Source organism: Lasioglossum baleicum, chromosome 12 (genome assembly GCF_051020765.1).
Source record: "Lasioglossum baleicum chromosome 12, iyLasBale1, whole genome shotgun sequence".
NCBI classification, from domain to species: Eukaryota; Metazoa; Arthropoda; class Insecta; order Hymenoptera; family Halictidae; genus Lasioglossum; species Lasioglossum baleicum.
The window spans coordinates 16,353,858-16,374,523 of NC_134940.1; the positions used below are offsets into that span (position 1 = coordinate 16,353,858).

Genomic DNA, 20,666 nt, shown 5'->3' on the forward strand with positions numbered 1-20,666 from the left:
GATCCGAGTGTATTCAAGTCTTTTGTATTTTTGTTGTTACTCTCAATAACAATAAATTAGAACATGCATATATCGCTATTCCACATAGCGGCGAAAAGCTCAAACTGCGGTAAATAGCGGTAGAAATTCTGTTGTCCTGTCACAGATGGCGTTGCCGTGTTAGGGGTCCAGGGTCTTCGTTGAATCTGCTTTCACAAATGCAATTCGTTGGAATATTCACAAAGTTATTCAACGCAATTTTACAAAATTTACAACTAATCACTAATCAATAATATTGATTCACATTATCGACATCTGTCTACATTATCGACATCCGGCACAGAAAATAGACCGGTCGGTAACATTTGTCTACCAGTTTCAGCGTTTCGCCACTACGCTGTATGGCTCTTTCGACCCGTTGAATATCGACGTTAGGGAAAGGACTAACGAAAGGGATTAGGATCGAGGGACAAGCAGCAAGAGCCTACGTACTAAGAGAGAGGACTAAAGAAAAACAATAATTGAAACGCTCGTCTACCGGCATGTTATATTTGTAAAATAAACGAGGCACACGTTGCCCGAGTAAAAGACAGTAACGTAGTAAAGTTAGGGGTAGGAGAAATAGACCATGAAAATGAAACTTCGTTCTCCGATAAAATTATTTTCGTGCATTTCGGCAATAGGCTACGCCGATTGAAAAATACAAAATTCTTGAAGACCTAAGAAGTTGCAGGAACAATCGTTTGTGCGCTAAATTAACATTAAGGCACAATCTTGTATAAAAAAAAATTCGTCCGTGAACAACGTCCAGCACGGCGTCGGAACAAAAACGGCACATTTAAAAATATATTCGAGTTGTCCTTACATCGCTTCTGAATTCTTAAAATACAATTTGTACACAAGAATACGGTTGAAAATACACCCTAATCTCTACTTCCCGTTTCATTGTACGTTTTTCGTCGCTTCTTGCGAGTCTATCGAAACGTTTCTATAGTATCTGAGAGATTTCAACATTGCACGCGAACTATATCTTCAAGCAGCGCGAGTTCTTGTGTGGTACCCGTAATAAAAACTGGAACGTATTTTCCCTGATATTGTTAACATCGTCGTTATCGTTTTCATCGTCGGAATCCGCGTTGTCGTTATCGATAACGATGACGAAGTCTCGGTCACCCATTAAAGTCCTAAGACACATGTCCTCCTGCTCGATTCGTCTGCGCACCAACAGCTCCAACGTGAAAAGATGATCGTCGCAGGCCTCGGGTAAATAGTCGTGCATAAATTCGGCCAGTCTGCAGACAAAACATTCTTAATCATTATTATGATAACCGAGCGTCTGTGTTCTCTCGTTGACCACTGATTTCAAATTGGATATGCTATCGAACGCAGACTAAAGGGGATTAGTACGGAAATATAAATACAGCCACATGTCGACAGACCGGAAAATCAAATCACGCGTGCTACGAGCAAATAAGATTTACAGATATGAGGTGTGTTAACAAAATAACGGGAATTTCGTAATTTCGCGGGTTATATTAGTCCGATTCACGTCATTTTTTTTTGTACATGTTGATTTGGTACGATCAGCGATCTTTTACTTGTTGAAAAAATGGATCAGATCAATGCACCTTCTCACACTACATTGCTTGTTCGTGATTTTTTGGCCAAAATCAACACTGTAATGGTGCCCCAGCCTCCATATTCACTAGACATGGCCCTGCGTGACTTTTTTTCTTCTCAAAAATAAAGAGGTCGTCGTTTTTCAAGCACAGATGAGGTTAACCGTTTGCACTCCGAATTATTTTTCAATTTACTTGCCAACTACCTACTATTTGAAGTGTTCCATTTAAAATTTACTTCAAAGGACAGTTTCTTGACTGCTACTTATTTTTAACAATTTCCTTCACTAATCAGATTAAATGTACAGCTCTCAAACTTTGTTGTAAATTTTTATTTGTGGAACTTATATTTGTTTCGAAGAACCACAAATACTTACATATATAAAAATCCATCAAAAATCCTGGCACAAGTGTGTAATATCTAATTGAAAATTGAAAATTCCCGTTATTCTTTCAACACACCTCGTATACATATAACGAAACCGCCTGTTGTCTGGCTCGAGAACAAAGGTCCTTGAGGACCATGAAAGGGTTTACCGATGCGTTCTTATTAGAATATATTTATTTAACGGAGAAAGGAGAGTCGAGTGGTCGAACTTTCAAGCGTTCAGGTTGAAACGAAAGTGGACTGAAAGGTTACCGTAAAAGATATTCAACGTTGTGCCCGGTCGAGCCGGAGGATTGGAAGATTTGATCCGCAATGCAGTGCAACGGTGCATCCCCTAGCCAATGCTCGTTCTTGTTGGTTGCGATGTAAACGATAGCGGGGAAACTTTTGTCTCCGTCCCGGCTGTGGAACGTTGAAAAGGACGTTACGTATCCACCCAAAGTGCACTCGCGGTTCTCCAAATAAAGCAGCGCCACGCTGTCTTCGACTTGAAATGCTCTGCCATACACGATGCCCTGCGGCGACAAAAGAAATCGACTTAATTGCGATCGAAAGCATCGCCATCAAGGGGCAGTATGTAATTATCGCATTTCCGAATTCCATCGGACCTGCACCTCATTAGCCGAAGAACCGTTTCAACCTCTTTTCGAACAATTTATATTTTCATTGTATATGTATTGACAGAATTGAAAATTTGAATAATACATAAACAAGACTGTGGATCTTTATGGAACGATTTACAAAAATTCTTTTCTTCTCCAACGCTAACCGTGCCGGGTACAAAATGTGTCAGATATAATTGTTTTATAAAAATTACAGGACTGAATTTATTTAGATTTTTCACAATTTTTATAATGAAAAAAAATGTATTCAATTATTTCTAGTGGAGGCATCTTTATAATTTCAACAATTAAAAACTAAACAATGTGTAAGCGGTCATTTGACCGGTCATGGTACGGTTAGTGTTAACCAGGGCTTCGGAGTCGGAGTCGGAGTCGGAGTTTGGGAGTAATTGCTGATCACTGGAGTCGGAGCCGGAGTAAGAAAAAGCTATACATACATATATCGACACCCGGAGTCGAAGTCAGAGTCGGAAAAAAATATATCGACTCCGACTCCAACACTGGCTCTTTTGTTTATAAATCATTAATAGATTTATGTATACATAAATAACTTGCTAATATTTGATCCACAGTATATGTAGACGTATTGTATATGTATATGTATACCTCGGCACTATGTAGAGGAGAAACAGTTAAAGTTATGGTAATAGTATTTGCTAACTATTTCCTGAAAGTGAGAAAGTAACAGTCGTGTTGTGTTGTATCAGAGTTATCTGTTCCATATTCTTAGACTGTAATACAATATTTCAACTATTTATTCAGTTTTATTACAACTCTTCATTATTTTGAGTACATATTTTTTCAATTTGGAGAGTCGGAATCGGAGTCGAAATCGGCGTCGGTGTCGGATTTGGAGTCGGAGGTACAAAGAAAGAGGAGTTGGAGTCGGAGTTGGAATTAAGAATTTTGTCTACCGACTCCGAAGCCCTGGTGTTAACAATCCTAATTAGATGGAGATATATTATTATTGACATGCTTATATTCATTTAAGTCTTATTTGCTATAATCACTATCTGGAATTGAAAACATTTTTGTACGTAATCATCGAATGTTCGGAAAACTCAGTCGTTAAGAGATTAATTTGTGTTTCCGGAGACGAGAAATGATATAATTTACTCTACGGTTGCGTGTTTGTTTATCGATGTTTAGAAAAATCTGGGGATTGGGTAACCAGAGAGTGATTCAGTGTTTGCGAGCTCGCATATATTTACCTCCTGTTCTTTGATCAGCGTAGCCACGCGTCCAGGCTGTAACAAAAGAAAACGGAATCAGTTAGCAAACGAGAGCATTTCGAGGAGAAACAAAACAAACAATGAACAAGGGAACGCGCGCGGTCAGCGTGACGTAAACACGTAACACGAACACGGGGACGAAATGTGTTCGAAAGATATCGGTTTCTACGAGCTGCAACTGGTTTCGCATCGGACTAGTAACGGCAGGGTAACACGAGATCGAGAGAAATCACAGTCATTTAATAAACCTCGTATATACATTGGATCGTATCGACGCGCGACGATGGCTAGTACAATAAACTGTGAGGAACGCGATCTCATCTGATGTTGGGACGTTTGCGTAACGGTCAGGAATCAAGAGAAGATATCGGGTGAACAGGTTGGCAAAACTGCAACCGAAAGGACCTGTCATCAACTCGTCATCATATTTCATGACAAAATAGCCCAGAGCACTAACGATGTTAATGAAGAAAATGCAATTGTAAGAAATAACTTGCAAGCAAACCAAACGATAGAAAGCAATGGTCATTTAGATGATATTGTTGAAGAAGCGTCCGAGATATTCCGAATTGAACATATGCGATGTGCCGTTCATACATTACAATTAGCGATACGAGATCGATTAAAAAATCAACACGCAACTACTCTCATCGGAAAATTGAGACAAGTGGCTGTTGCAAGCAGAACCCCTAAAATTGATGCAATACTTAAAAGACGTGCTAGCAAAGAGGAATTATTCTAGACCAAGCTACACGTTGGGGGAGCACTTATTTAATGATTAAGCGTTTGATTGAATTAAAAGCCTTTATTGAAGATCTCGATAGTCAATGTGTTTCGTTAACTGAAGAACAATGGAAACAAACAGCAAAACTAGAAAAGGTTCTGTCATATCCCTATATTGTCACCTTAACGCTGCAAGCTGAAGATTTGATGCCCGGAAAATTTTTACTGGAGTGGAAAAACTTGATGCATCAGTTAAACCAAACTGTTTATAAATAAATAAACCAAACTTTAAATTCAATAGATGTACCAGTTAGACATTGAAAAAATCAAATTTCGGCAAGAATTTTATGATGGCTTGAAAAAAATGGAAAAATATGACCGCTTATCAAAACTAAAAGTGTGGAAGAGCTATCGCTATTTGTCCTGAAATTATTCGCGACGCAGCTAGAATTGTAACGGCAATGCCTTCGACACACGTCAGTGTTGAAAGATTATTTTTTTTCAGCATTAAAAATAATTTAAACGGATTTAAGAGCATCTATGAAAGAGGATTTGATTGAAGCCATTATTTTCCCGAGAGCTATATTATAAAAAAATTGATTAAAAATGTCATTTTGTTCTTATAGAATTCCTATAGAATTATTTAAAAGGAACTTTGTATTAATGGTTTATCATTTGTCTTGTTTTGTTATGATTCATTTATTTTAAATTAAAATGCGACTGATGACTGGACTGGTCATCAGAGAGGGGGTATTTGATTCCCCTCAATTGCTGGCGACCTGGCGAAACTGGTCACAAATAATAATACAGCACCTCGAGGTTTCGAAATTTTGTACTAGTAGCACCACTGTCTCGTTCCTAAACTGCACGTTACAAATGTTATAATAAAATACGGCTGATAATGCAGGTTGATATTACATTGTATATTGTCCATCGATAATACAGTGTCCATCGTCCATGCAAACGCTTTTATTGAACAAAAACTCTGGTACGCGAAGCGGCTATCTTCTGATGTCTTGCTTACTTCGGTTGCCTCGTGACAGGCCAATACCAGCGGTGTTGGACAGGCAATATCTGCCGAATATTATAAATTACTGTAATAACGGTATAACGGTATAACGTACCGTACGACCTGCATTATCAACCGTATTCTATTATAACATTTGTAACATGCAGTTTAGGACAGAGACAGTGGTGCTACTAGTGCAAAATTTCGAAACCTCGAGGTGCTGTATTATTATTTGTGTCCAGTGTCGTCAGGTCGCCAGCAATCGAGGGGAATCAAATACCCCCTCTCTAATGACCACTCCAGTCTACGACACGGTCTTGCGCCGCGTACGCGCAACGTGTCACATATTACTCTACTCTGGTCATCAGAGAGGGGGTACCTTGTATTCCCCTCGAGAGCTGGTTAAGTCACTTACTGGCGACACTGTTTGTGACAGGCGGTGTGTCTGCCGAATATTACAAATTATTCCTTTATTACGTAAAAATATGCATTTTGGGCACCGGAGCACTATGTATAGATTTGACTTTTAAGAATCACAATTGACCACTTCTGAACTTCTCATTGCAATGTTGAGCCCCCTTAATCAGATCGCACGAGTTTGCGACGAAAAAGAAAAGGTTTCTGTGATCAAGTTAACGGCTTGATCGAATATATTATTGTAACGATATTAATTCGTTACTCCGGAGGAAACAGTGTCCAAGTTTTATTGGTCTTAATAGAAGCATCCGTGGCTACTTATTGAGCGGTGTGCACGCGCGTGCATGTGCGTTACGCATTGCGTGATTCGAGACGTAAACAATTTCCCCACGACGAAGCTTTTGTTCCGATGACGATTCAATCTTCCCGGTGCCTGTAAATATCGCGCTGATCCCGTGAATCCCTGAATCACGGGAGAAGTGACGCACGCGTCCCAAGAATTTAAAATAAATTGAAAGATGCGACGAAAAGAAAGACGAACAGCGCAATACAACGGATTTTAATACACGATCCTAGTATTTTTATTTTACTTATAGTTATTCTTTACTTGCACAAGCTCGGAATATTTACACAATATTTTAATTATCACTAGACCGTGCGTCTTCGTGGAAAATAAAAATTGTCCGAGTCAATTGCAAGAGACTGAAGCGAAATGAGAATGTATTTTCCGTTTTAATAATTTTAGACAGTCGAAAATAACATCATTCAGTTCTTCTAATGTCTTTAGAATTTTTATTTAACCAGGCCATTAAACCAATTTTACATTTAAGGGTCGTAAAACAAACCGTTTGAAAAATGTAAATGAAACGGGTTGGTATGTGTATTTGGTTCTTCCTTAATTCATTTAATTTCGTAAGTTTAGTTAAAAACAAAGTTAAGTTTCAAAAATATTACAAAAATTACAACCAAGTTTGAGAGTATTCTTGAATTTTTCTAATTTATTACTGTTTTATATTTCGCCCAACTAATTTCTTTATAAATCCATAAAAATCCGCAGTCTAGTAATTAGTAAACAAAATAGTTGAAAATACGTAGCAGTCAAGGAACTGTCCTTTGAAGTAAATTTCAAATAAAACACTTCAAATAGTAGGGGGTTGTTGGCAATAAAATTGAAAAATAATTCGGAGTCCAAAGGGTTAATCACATCATTTTTTGTGTAGAATTGTGTCTGAGCGGTTGATACAGCGACGATACGTTTGTTACGCCGTTACCGTCGCAAATTAGAAACGTCAAGCAAGAGTGCATCCTTGTAGCGGTAGCGTGTCAATGGATGGCTGCCAAAACTGTGTAAAAGAATTCACGCGACCGGTTCATGAACAAGAAAATTACTGCTATAAATAGAACAACCGCGAGACACCTACGCGCGTAAAAGCTGTACAATCTGTTCAATCAAAAATATTTCGCGATTGCGGATACATATTAACATGTAAGTATGTATTGTATATCTTTTACGACGTTCCGAACGCCGCGCCGCACTGTCTTCCAACATTCTAACGCGTAAATAAAAAGTGTCGAAACAATATGTTATTCGAATGACACTCGCATACGATAATGTTTATTCCTTTCTGTGCACGAAAATACAATCGTTCTGCGCTTCGGCAAAGCTAGACACACGTGGCGGTCAAGTTACCGGATTCAAAGAGCAGTAAATGTTAAAGAACAGTGAACCTGTTCATTATTTTTCAATTTTATTGCCAACAACTCCCTACTATTTTAAGTGTTTTAATTAAAATTTACTTCAAAGAAGAGTTCCTTGGCTGCTACTTATTTCAAACAACTTTGTTTACTAATTATATTAGCTCACAAAGCTTTTAGCTAAAAAAATAAGAAATTAAATAAATTGAACCTGTTTTCGCAATTTATAGATTACAGACGAATTTATTATTTAATTTCAAACGAATTTAAAACGAGCTGCCCTGTAATCTCTTGAAACACAATTGTCCTCGCGATCGTGGAATTAACCCTTACGATTTTGTTTACGGGTGGTTGTCCTTCGTAATTTCGTAGGAGAGAATTATTGTATTGAATATTAATTGGCGAATAAAATTGAAGGGGTTAAAGGTAGCAGGGTTAAAGGTATAATGGAAAGAAGAAGATTGGTCCTTAGAGAACGCAGACGTTCCCGACACTTACATTTTCGACAGTGCCGCGGTGCGTCGTGTTTCCTTGCCAAAATCGCCTAATGAACCCCTTCACGTGTCCCACGACGCTCCTCTTATATTTAAATCCTGGATGCCAGCACAAGGACCCGTAACCGAACACCCAAAACTCGTGATTCCCATTATTCCTATTTTCCATGTTCGCTGTCAACGGTGTCAACTTCTCTGTTGCGTTCGACCTCGGACCAAAGCGTGTTTCATTGACTCTGTCGAGGCTCGACACGCTGTATTGTCCCCCGTGGAAATCCTCGAATCGTTTTAAAACGATGTATCATCCATGACGGGATATACTGTTCACGCCAATGCGCGTAGTTGAAAATATTTACTAATGATCGAGCGCTAGCGTGTTCGGTGAAATTTGCCCGCTGCTTTGGACAGTATCTAGCTATGTACGAATACTTTACAGTGTTACCCCAACAGAGAACGAGCGTTGACGGTAAAATTTGAATACTACAATAAATAAGCTTCGTTATCGGGGATTAGTTTACTTGCAACGTGTTCATCGATTTGACAAGCGCGCGACACGTGGCTAAACTGTGCTTTCGTACCACTATCCGCCAGCTAGATACGAAAGCTCCCAACGTCGTTAAGAAAATCTCGCTCCCTCAACGAACATTTTTCTTTCCTTCGCTCCACTTTTATTCACTTATTCGTTCGACGATTCTCGGTTGTTCGATCACGTGTCTCTTCTCCGATTTTCACGTGTCGTTAGGCGGCTCTTCAGCAGCAACAAAGCCATCGTTGCAATGATTTGTACCGTTACCACTTCACGGGAATCAGTCGACTTTCTTCGCGTTTCTCGGGGATTTCTCGTAGCGTCCTTCGCAGGATTCCTGGTAGAATTCGATGATGGTGTCTGGTGTTTGTCGTGCGTGCCGTGGATGATTCGTGACGATATGATCGGTGCGATTTTTCTGGTCGTCTGATTGGAATTACTCCGTTCTCGGAAGCACATGGAAAAAATTTGGAAAAACCGGATCGAACAACTAGTCCACGCGAAAGCTTGACTGAGACTGCCGGCTCGTCGGGCCGGTCGGGCGTGTACCTCCATTTGTGAAAAGAGATGGAAGGAAGCTAACGAAGAGGACGATAGGACAATCCTGACGGTACAAGAGAGAGAGAACGATCGGGGCGCTAGTGGGAGAACACGGATGCGGCGGCTGATGAAACACAAAGTGCGATTGACGTATGACAGCCGAAGTTCGATTGCCCTGACAGATGTTGATGTTGTTAGTATTACTTCATCTACCACGCGACCGGCACCGTTGCCCGATAATTATGTAACAATTGTTTTTCAACAGCTCTGCCCATGAAATTGGCGCGAATGGGCAAATGGCTTTGAAGTGATAACACGGTAACACGATTGTACGTAGACCGATCCAATTGAGAATAATCTCCATAGAGATATGAGTATAATTTCATTCAATATCTTATAAAAATGAACGTTAACAACTGAAAGGAATCAGGACGTCAGCGATGATTGTTTGCTCGTTGAAGTTCATCAAAATGATCCTGCCGCAATAAAACAAAAGCCGACAGTTCCTCTCGGAAATCGTTCGCTTTGCTGTTGATGGTAAACGAGCAAACACGCGTTTCTGTCTTTTGTTCGTAGATGACGCGATTGCTCACCGACTATGGCGGTAGATTCAAATTGTTTGTACATACATATAGATTTTGCACTCCAAATTCAACCTTATGTAAATCAATTTCACCCATGAAGAATATTTAAAATTGATTATTTATTTATTTTGATTAATTTATATATCTGCGAAAGAAACATAAGGCTCAATATTAATGGGTGAAATTGATTTGCAAAAGGGTGAAATTTGTTTACGAAAGGGTGAAATTGATTTCCAAAAGGGTGAAATTGATTTACAGAAGGGTGTATTTAAAATGCAAAATCTGTAGCAAACTATGTAGATCTTTAAAAAATTCAAGTCCTTTTGACCAATTTTTAAAAAGTTACGCGACTTTGCATTTTGCATGTATATACATAGAAAGTGGAGTGCGAGTAATTGAAGATTAAACTTGCATTCCCTTAAATTACTTAACTGTTTCCAGAGACTTTAATCTACGGCTCTGCTAATAACACAAAGGCTGTACTTTCGAAAACGTCGCGATGAAAGCAAATAATAAGCGTTGAATATTTTTGTCTAATAAATCGTAAATGCGCAAAGTTTTGTAGATGAAATAGAAATCTGACATGCGCGTTACCGTTATTACAGGAATTTACTTGATCCGCCCGAGCAAGACCCTTTCAGGGCATGCAACATAAGACAAAAATTCTCAATCAGCTGATATTCACGAAAGAGCAGAGCGTTGTTGACGGGTGTTTGAATTCGCATTTTTTTCGTACGAGAAAGTATCGCCTAAGATCTGAGATTTCTGACAAAGGTGAGAATTGAATAGCGCTCGGATATTTTGCCCAGGCAGCGTGGTAAACGAACATTCTCGAACCGCTGCTCGGTGTTGTTTATATCCTACTTAAAGATACTTGTAACCCTCTTAAAACATGACCTGTTGCATGCTTTATTAGATATTAAAGTAAATGACGGAGACAGACACGCCGCCATCCTCTCCAGATATGAATGGTCAAATGGATGAAGACGATTTGATATACGTGGGTGATGTTGACGAAGTGATCGAGGCTTTTGAGGCTGACGATGTTGGAGTTGAAGACACGATGGGAGTTGAACCTGTGGAGCAGGGAGATGCGTCTTGCTTGTTCACTGGCCACAAGCAAGGTCAGGCAAGCTCTAGTTCCCTCAACGAATGTATATTCTTTCATGAACAAGCGTAATTTCATTGAAAATTTCAGGCTCGGTTTTCTGCGGCTATTTGTCCAAAAATGGGAAACTAGCTTCCACAGGGGGAGAAGAGGATAAAGCTTACATTTGGGACACATCATCTGGAGAGATTATTCTCGACTGTACTGGACACAAAGATAGCATTATCTTTTCAGAATTCAATCACGACGAATCCTATCTAGCCACTGGAGACATGAGTGGTTTAATTCAAGTTTGGTCGGTTTCCGACAAAACCAAAATTTGGGACTACAACATGGGAGATGCGACAGTTAGTTCGATCTCTGTCATTGTACTTTCAGTTGTGAACGAGATAACAGAAAGACTTCTTGTTACAGTGGATGAAGTGGCACATAGCTGCAAATGTATTGCTAGCAGGCTCTGTCTATGGAGAAGTATACATGTGGAAAATACCTAATGGAGATTGCAAGATTTTCCAGGGATATAGTTACCGGGCAGAGACTGGAACAATCTTTCCAGATGGTATTCATTTCTTGATACAATAAAGTCGCGATCTAGCCCCCTGAGGATCTCCACGCTCACTGTCCCTTCGCCTACTCCTTCCACTGTACTTCCGGCGCGGTCGACGCAGTCATAAAAAAGTAGTTTCCCTGCACGATCTCTGTCCCTGTGATGGGAGCTAAAGCGCGACTTTACTGTAAGTTCAGAAAATCAAACGGATCATGTCTAAACGAGATACAACTTTTCAGGCAAACGTATCGCCGTTGGTTACGAGGATGGAATCATTAGGATAATAGATTTGAGAACTGGTTCCATCCTATCGTCCTGCGCAGGCCATTCCTCCACTATCATCACCCTTGATTGTCATCCCGATAATAATCTAGTCCTCTCAGCCGCTACGGATGGAAAAACTATAATCAGTAATTCGAACACAGGCAAGGTAATAAGGAACGGTGCTCGTGGTGTACTTTAGGAGCCCAAGTAACACGGTTTACAATCTCCAGATAATTTCCGTTCTACAAAACTTGATTACCGGCGAAAGAAATAACGCGCATATGGAGCAGGACGTTGGGAACGTCGTAGATAACAGTGATCGAAATTGGGTAGAGACTGCAGCTTTCTGCAAGGATCCTGCGTTTCCAGTTGCTGCGACTGGTACAGTTAACGGAGAAATCTTTATCTGGGATATCTCGAAACAGGTATTACCACTCTTACCATTCAGATGCAACTTTACGCGGTGTTATACGGTACTGATTTCCATTGGAATTGTTCAGGTACTTAGGCAAAACATCGAGCAAGAAAGCGGTATATCAAAATTGGTGTGGAAGGGGAATACAACTATCCTGTTCTCGGCAGGACTAGACGGTATACTTCGATGTTTCGACGCAAGAACTGGTCTATGTGTACAATCATTCCTAGGACATACCGCAGATATTCTCGATTTATGTATTTCCGAGTAAGTTGAAGCAATTCGAGACTACTTTCTCTCGACGAGTGTAACGAGATTTAACAGAAATGCGTTTTAGGAACGGTGAGAAGGCATTAACAACGTCCGACGATTCAACAGCCAGAATTTTTGATATTTCGTCTCTATCATAACGTAATCTATTACATAGAGAAAAATATAAAATCTTTGTTATTATCTAAAATCTATGTACATTTTATGAAAGTTGTTCATATGTATATTGTACTTTGTTTCCTTTTTTAATTAAAAATAAAGTTTATTTATTTTTAGCTCATAGTCTGCAGCATTTTGTCCTTGCACCACTCTGAATCCAGCGAATGGCTTTTATCCTTCCAGAGAAAATGAGTCGGACCATGCTCTTCACCTTTGTCGAAGTTGAATAATGTGCTGAACTCTATTGCTATTTTCGATCTTACTAGACCTATTCCTCCTGCTCTCTCTGGCGCAGGATGATATACTCTTCCTGTGTGAATATTCATGTACAACTTTTCTGGTTCGAATGGCACCTACAACAAATGAATTATCAAAACTTAAACCAAGATACATGGATTACATTTTGAAACGTACCATCAGCAATTCTTCTGCGTGAGCATAGCCGAACCAGTCTTCCTCGTTTCCTGTCTCGCTGTTCTGCTTCTGCAAAACTTTAGTAAATACTATTGGCAGATCGTCGCATCTGACAAAATTCCTTTCTGGACCGCAAGGTGAAATATATGGGAAATCCTTCATATACCTTCCTGTCTCATTTTTCTTCAACCGCTTGAAAAAGAATGCCAAAAATTTCTTCTCTAAAATGATATAAAGATTGAAACAGATCGAAATATATATCTATCAAGATGTATGCCAACCTTTAAAACACGAGGTGAAATTCTTCATGCGAGCATCATCCAAGAACAACTACAGATATAGAAAAGTATACATTTTAAATAATTCGATAGTGTTTTTTGTTATTTTCAATTTAGTAGAGACTTGTACCATGCCTTGATGATCTATGTAGTAGAAATATTCTCGAACTCTAGGTTCCGGAGACTGTCCCTGTTCATATTTTGATTTTTGCCTTCTGTGTACTTTGGAAACGGACGTTTTGATAGGAATCGTAAACAATCCTGATCGTAAATGTGGAAACATTGTATTCTGTACATAAATTATTCAATTCGTGACAATCGAGAGATAATTGCCCACACGAAAACGAAGTAAGTACACACAGTGGGGAACAAAATCAAGTTGACATACAATGAGTATGATTATCACCGAAGTTTTATCGAATTAACATTAGTGTTACAAGTTTAATATTTATTCATTATGTAATCTACATATTGTTCACTTAATTTTGTTCTTGCCCGTCTGTATTTTACTAATACACTTGTCTAAAATTGGGAGGATTACACAGTTCATTTGGGAAAACATAACCTCACTCCCGCAGAATCTCGGTTGCGTCTTGGAGCAGCAATTATGTCAGACGCGACGTAACGTACGCAGATCGCGTAATAACGCGGTAGATTCCAATAAAATAATAAGCCAAGCCCGATAAAATTTCCGATAACGTTTCAATGTGCGTCTCTGGACCGAACCGTCGGCCATGTTTGATTGATTGGAGAACGGAGCAGTGTTGCTAGATGGTACGGGAAAACTCGGACATGCGCGACGATTCCAGCGTCACTGAAGTACGAAATCGGGCACCTTGGTTGCCCCGCATAGCTTCGCACAATCTTTTCTTCTCGATTTTCAAACATACCGTTTAACATGCGTATGTTATATTAAAATTTGATGTGTACGTACATGTAATATATAAATATATTCTAATTGTATATATACAGTAACGGACAAAAGTTTAAGACCGCTCTAAAGAAAACTTGCCCCACAAGCTACGGACTGTAGAACGCAGATACTGGCAGATACGTTCCTGGATTCGCCGCGCATGCGCGAGTTTTCCCGTACCATCTAGCAACACTGGAACGGAGATCAGAGATTCTCCGCAGTGTTCCCAGACGGGTCATGTCCTGTCATAAGGTCATTCTCCATCGGAGAATCGGCGAGACGAGTTACATACTATGTATAGCGCACAGTAGAAATCAGTAGAAATCCAGTATTACACTCCATTCTTACTAATAAATTAACGTAGTTTACACGGTCCATAAAATAGAAAACTGATACATACAACGTTGGCAAAACAGGAATCTAGATCCGCAAAAGAGGTTTCATAAAACGAAACATAGAAGACTCTGTCACCGACGAGATATAATAGTATCTCGTCGGTGACTCTGTCAGCTACTCAATCATACTCAATGCAGTGATGCCAAGGCTGTGGTACTGTGGTATTAAACCATACCCCCACCATAGCCTACTATTGCCCCTACGTATCCTTTCCAACACGCCCGCGCGCTACACTCACCAGCGTACCTCTATCAACCTCTATGGATACAGTAGAGGTACGCTGGTGAGTGTAGCGTAGCGCGCGGCCGCGTTGGAAAACAACGTAGGGGTAATAGTAGGCTATGGTGGGGGTATGGTTTAGTACCACAGCCTTGGCATCAGTGACTCAATGTAGGTTTTATCTGGTTTTATCTCTACTGGTGACTGATGGGGGTGGCTCTATGGCGCGTTATTGGTCCGATAGATTGCAATTGAATCAGAATCACTGCTGCTATATAGTATAATTAGTAACAATAACTTTATTGACTGTTACAAAGGCAGTAATTGCCTACAAAGCACAAAGGAAGTTCTACTTATACGTGTAACACTTAGCAACGGCTAAGGAAAAGAAAGACGAATAATCAGTACGAAGACTAACAGCGGAAAGACGCTGTACAGAGTACAGGTACACCACTGTACACTATGTACATGTACATGGCGCACCCACTGATCCCCCTCACCCCCCATATAAGCCAAGTGTAGGCACTGTCGATGAGCATAGCTTATACATCTTTCGAGAACGTGACGTCACACCGTCTTCATCTTTTCCGAGGGCCAAATTATCTGCGCCCACTGATATTAGTATATATATCAGTGTCTGCGCCGGGTCTATAGGTATATGACCATATATGGTCAGTCTAAGGAAAAAACCATGAAAAAACGCTCTAGGCCTTAGACCATATATACTTATAGACACGGCATAGGTATAGTATGTGTATAGGAAAGCCGAGAGTTGAGCGTCCGAAAGATCGTGGTAGCCCGTGACGTCACAAGATAAGTCTTAAGATAATTTCAAAATGGCTGATGCGGCAGACCGACGCTAACCGACGCCGACGCTACCCATTACACGACTGACCGCCATAACCTGAGCAAGTTGGAGCAAGTTCTTTTACTCTGGGTGAATTTTGTAGCAATTCAAAATGGGGATAATGTGCTGATTTAAAATTGCAGTGAAAAATAGTTAATATATAATACTATTATTAATTCATACTTCATTGTAATGCCTTAATAAAACATATAGAATAAACATTTGTATCTCAAATATACTTTATATAATGATTATTTCATGATAAAATGCCAAATTCTTTGAAATTATCCTGTCCATTCTTTCCGGGTATACCCCCCTCACCCTCATAAGCCAAGCTGGTAGGCGCTGTCGATGAGCATAGCTTGTACATCTTTCGAAACTGTGACGTCACGAGCTACCATCATCTGAATGATCTTCCGGCAGTCAAAAGTATCTGCACCGTGTCTATAAGTATATATGGTCTAAGCTCTAGGCAGCAGACAAAGGATCATCCAGAGGGGCGACTCGCTATGCCGCTCGCATGCGGCTATTGCCAGGTGACACGAGCGCCGTGGCAATGCGCGGAAGCGCATATATTGCCCCTATATTGCACTTTATAGTGAACCAACGTGAACGTGCGTGAACGGGAATCGGTGCAAAGTACTTTTAGACACACTTCGGTTATTTTAATTGAATATCATGAAAATGATGTAAGAAAGAATGCAGCGGAATTGCATTACCAAATGTTAAGATTGTATCAAAATATTGGAAATTAATTTAGTGTAAACAAATTAAGTATATATATATATATATATATATATATATGAGCGATAAATTATAGTATATTTTAATGACATAGATCACGAACAAGTAATTAATATGGAATTATTAATAAGAAAGATTCCTGCCTTGTTGCATAAAGTTGGGACAGCTAATGAATCGAAATTTGTACAGTTAGCACTTGTCAAGTACTTCCACAACAATCACAATATTTTATACAATAAAAATAAGTCCACGGATAAATTTCCTGTTGCTTATCCTTTCTATACAGCAGACAAGAAGGAGAAAGAGACATTTTTAGATGTTATACATTTATATTCGAAGGAGACTAGTCTGAGAACTGGCCACGCAGAATTCATTATGCATGCTATGAAATACATGGAAGAATTCGGGGTAAACAAGGATCTGGAAGTTTATAAAGCGCTGATGGATGTATTCCCTAAGGGACAGTATATAGCGAGGAATAAGTACCAAGCCATGATGTATCATTTTCCGAAACAACAAGACACAGCCCTTCATCTATTGTGTAAAATGGAAGATAATCGTGTGATACCTGATTACGAGATGCAGGAAATGATCTTGAACATCTTCGGCGAAAGAAGTTTGGCTATAAAGAAGTTTTGGCGCATGACATATTGGATGCCAATATTTTCTAGATTAAATCCTTGGCCTGTCCCAGACCCTTCGCCTAGGGATCCGAAAGAGCTGGCTAACTATGCTCTAAAAAAATTGTGTAGCAAAGATGTACTCAACGAAATTATAGAATATAAGACAAAGGATATACCGGATGCTGTGGACGATACATGGATTTTATCCACAATGAGTAGAACACAGCGAGAACTTCTTGCCATGCAACCTACCAATCAGCCTTTGTACATAGAAGGACCTTTTACAATTTGGGTTGGAGATAGCTATATGGATTATTTTGTACTGAAAGGAGATCCAATTAAACGAGAAGTTATAAACGATAGCTATGATAGTAAGTATATCTTCGTGTAAACAAATAATGCGATACAATTAAATAGTTTGTATGTTCACTGACAATTTTTGACCATTTTCTTGTTAGATGTCGACAAGATACAAATTCCTTTTTGGGAAAAGTTGCACAATCGTATGCCTGTTACCTTACATGAACAGGACGATGGTGTATATTATGCGATGTGTCTCACTGGCACATCCTCCAAAGATTCTTTACTATCTTGGATTAGGTGTCTGCAAAAGACGAATACTATCCTAAATCATATACCTATAGTATTTAAATTAAAATCGATACCAGCAGATCCTTTGTACATAGGAAAAAATGAAGATTCTATTCAAACTGTAGACGGAGGAAACAAAGATACATTGAAAGGCAATTAGTTTATGTAAGTAAATAATTTAGATGTGTAAATAAAATTGCTTTTTAAACAATCGCGTTAAATTATTTACTTCCACGAAAAAGAAGTATTTATTTTTTCATTCAATTTCCATCTATAATTGGCGTAGGATTAAAATGTATTGCATCATCGGTCGATCTACCAGCCCACACCATTGTTTACTTTGAATATTTTATCAGGTATAATGCGCGTATACATCGGTATTCATACAAGGAGTTGTTTCAGTTCCTTTGTATATATACATTATTCAATTACCCATATTTATACATGAGCGGTCAAATAAAAATAAACTCGTTTAACTTTTAGACTCGAGTACACGTAACAGTGCGGTATCGTCAGAAAACAACTGATTGTTCAACAGTGAAAACGTGTTTTACAATACACTACTCTACAAATAACATTACGTCGATATGTTCGTAAATAATAATAAAATAATTGCCAAAATGAACTTAAACGTACAATATAAACATTCGAAGCGTAAGTGTTTTATTATATTGATTATAAATCTTCGCATACGTGAGCCTCTATTTGAATTTCGATCTTTGACAAACGAGTACTTTCCGGTGTTCGAAAATACGATGTGTTGGCGCGAAATTCAAATCTCATCGATGTTCACAGATTGAATTAAATTTTCAAAGTTTGAATCTTTCTTTACTTTGATAGGGTTCACCAATCAAATCAGTTCTTTTGCAACTAACACACCCGATTTTTTGAAAATGCCAGATTGTAAACACGTACCATCTACTTACACGGTGAGATAGTTTATCCATGATAATAATGTTAGTTTCGGGCTTCCACTGATATAGATATTTATTATGATTAGGGTCTGAATTACAAAGAAATGAGAGAAGCATACGGGTCAGTGGTGTCTCCTTCCTTGAGATTATTTTATAAAGAACCCTTGATTATACACGAAGGTCGAAAACAATGGTTGTGGGATCATCGTGGGAAACGTTATTTGGATATGTTTGGTGGTGTCGCTACGATATCTGTTGGACACTCTCATCCGTAAGTATATAAATTCGATAGTTGATACAGAAAGACCTTCATTTTATTATTAATATATATTTCTTCTGCAAGTCATGTATTATTCATCATCATTTATTATCTAGAAAAATAGTTGCAGCCATAACTGAACAAGTTACAAAATTAAATCATATATCCTCCGTATACATGCAGCCTCGTTTACACGAATATGTGACTAAATTAACTACAAAATTTCCGGGAGAGCTGAAAGTAGTTTATTTAACGAACAGCGGATCAGAGGCGAATGAGTTAGCATTCTTGATGGCTAGAGTTCATACGCGAAATCAAAACATCATCTCGCTGAAGAATGGCTATCATGGAGCAACTTATGGAACTGTAGCCTCTACTGCTATAAGCACTTGGAGATACCCATACGTCGTACAACCACCTGGATACTTGCAGGTGGGTATCGACCTTATATAGGGATACATTCTATTAAATATTAAACAATCGAACTTATTTTTATGCAAGATTTAATTTCAGGTGGGATATCCAGATGTTTACAGAGGTTTGTGGGGCGGTTCGAAATGCAGAGATTCCATAGTGCAAGCAAACAGGCGTTGCGACTGCAATAATGAAATGTGTATAGCATCGGAAAAGTATTTCACCGAATTTGAAGATACATTTCGTTTTAGTTTGCCCTGTGCACAGGGTATAGCAGCGTTCGTAGCTGAGAGTATTCAGGTACCCTGATCACTTGGAAAGACGTTCTTATTACAAGAATATTCTCCATTCAATTACCACTACCGTGGACGAGATATCTCGTCCATTATAGTGAAAGAGTTGATCATGATTATTAATTATTAGGGAGTAGGAGGAGCAGTGCAATATCCCAAAGGGTTTCTCCGAAAGATATACGATTATGTTCGCGGCAGAGGTGGCCTTTGCATAGCGGACGAAGTTCAAACTGGGTTTGGTAGAACTGGCGAACATTTCTGGGGTTTTGAGGGTCATGGAATAGTACCTGACATAGTGACACTGGCGAAAGGGATAGGGAATGGATTTCCACTTGGCGCAGTAGTCACTAGCATCGAGCTGGCCAACAGTCTAAACGCTGCGTTGCATTTCAATACTTTTGGTGGAAATCCGGTTGCATGTGCCGTGGGAACGACGGTACTCGACGTAAGTGTACATGTAATATGTAAATAACGCCTGTAAACATTCTTTAAAATGTAACACTTCATTGAATTAATTGCAGATTATCGAAGAAGAGGGACTTCAAGAGAACGCGAATGCCGTTGGTACACACTTGATCAATCGTTTGAATTCTCTGTTACTGGAATTCCCCGATATCGTCGGCGATGTTAGGGGAAAAGGACTGATCATCGGCATAGAATTGATTTCAAATTCAGAAACAAGGGAACCATTAGAAAAAGAACGAATGCTCGAGATTTTCGAAGACATAAAAGATATGGGTGTGCTTCTTGGCAAAGGAGGATTACATGCAAACGTAAGCGAATCAGTAATTAACATAATTATTTATAGTATTTCAAGTACGAAGGCTCGTATTTTAAATGCGCAGGTACTGAGAATAAAACCACCTTTGTGCGTGACCAAGGAGGACGCGGATTTTACTTTTGATGTAATTAGAAAGGTGTTAGAAAAACATCAAGGTAAATCATAACTTAAGAAGAACACATACATAAATACGACCCCTTTTATTTGGTACAGTCAATTAAGATTTAAATTATTTATGTTACAATTTGTACAATACAGTTTTCGTATTCTTATTAAGTTTAAGTTAACATGCAAACTGTGCAGCTATCCGTAAGTGAAATTAATTATGCACAGTATCAATGAACAATGTATAATACATTGGCAATAAAATTATTTTCCTTCGTCTTTT

At 39.0% G+C, this 20,666-nt stretch overlaps 5 protein-coding genes across 6 annotated transcripts; 3 read left to right on the forward strand and 2 right to left on the reverse strand.

The window, feature by feature from the left end:
• Positions 1-500: 500 nt before the first annotated feature.
• Positions 501-9,249, reverse strand: LOC143213864 (putative glutathione-specific gamma-glutamylcyclotransferase 2). Its single transcript, XM_076434159.1, has 4 exons — positions 8,184-9,249; positions 3,821-3,856; positions 2,239-2,501; positions 501-1,271 (listed from the first exon to the last, which is right to left on the reverse strand). Exons 1-4 carry the CDS (start codon positions 8,346-8,348, stop codon positions 1,004-1,006), a joined length of 732 nt encoding a protein of 243 aa, XP_076290274.1. The 5' UTR covers positions 8,349-9,249; the 3' UTR covers positions 501-1,003.
• Positions 9,250-10,449: 1,200 nt separating this feature from the next.
• Positions 10,450-12,713, forward strand: LOC143213862 (angio-associated migratory cell protein). The gene is made up of 8 exons (XM_076434157.1): positions 10,450-10,603; positions 10,746-10,953; positions 11,028-11,284; positions 11,352-11,496; positions 11,724-11,914; positions 11,979-12,173; positions 12,249-12,430; positions 12,501-12,713. Exons 2-8 carry the CDS (start codon positions 10,758-10,760, stop codon positions 12,571-12,573), a joined length of 1,239 nt encoding a protein of 412 aa, XP_076290272.1. The 5' UTR covers positions 10,450-10,603; positions 10,746-10,757; the 3' UTR covers positions 12,574-12,713.
• On the reverse strand, positions 12,534-14,060 carry LOC143213865 (UPF0598 protein CG30010). 2 transcript variants are annotated; one of them, XM_076434162.1, is made up of 5 exons: positions 13,850-14,060; positions 13,415-13,573; positions 13,288-13,336; positions 13,007-13,227; positions 12,534-12,945 (listed from the first exon to the last, which is right to left on the reverse strand). In XM_076434162.1, exons 2-5 carry the CDS (start codon positions 13,565-13,567, stop codon positions 12,706-12,708), a joined length of 663 nt encoding a protein of 220 aa, XP_076290277.1. In that variant the 5' UTR covers positions 13,568-13,573; positions 13,850-14,060; the 3' UTR covers positions 12,534-12,705. The 2 variants fall into 2 exon arrangements, with proteins under 2 accessions (XP_076290277.1, XP_076290276.1); XM_076434161.1 differs by having other exon boundaries at positions 13,826-14,060.
• Positions 14,061-16,517: 2,457 nt separating this feature from the next.
• On the forward strand, positions 16,518-17,777 carry Ecsit (evolutionarily conserved signaling intermediate in Toll pathway, mitochondrial). Its single transcript, XM_076435784.1, has 2 exons — positions 16,518-17,397; positions 17,485-17,777. Exons 1-2 carry the CDS (start codon positions 16,518-16,520, stop codon positions 17,775-17,777), a joined length of 1,173 nt encoding a protein of 390 aa, XP_076291899.1.
• A 323-nt stretch (positions 17,778-18,100) lies between these two features.
• On the forward strand, positions 18,101-20,483 carry LOC143213860 (alanine--glyoxylate aminotransferase 2, mitochondrial). The gene is made up of 8 exons (XM_076434156.1): positions 18,101-18,271; positions 18,458-18,546; positions 18,618-18,802; positions 18,907-19,222; positions 19,304-19,504; positions 19,628-19,942; positions 20,019-20,270; positions 20,343-20,483. The coding sequence occupies exons 1-8, from the start codon at positions 18,205-18,207 to the stop codon at positions 20,442-20,444; spliced, it is 1,527 nt and encodes a 508-aa protein (XP_076290271.1). The 5' UTR covers positions 18,101-18,204; the 3' UTR covers positions 20,445-20,483.
• The last annotated feature ends 183 nt before the right edge of the window (positions 20,484-20,666 follow it).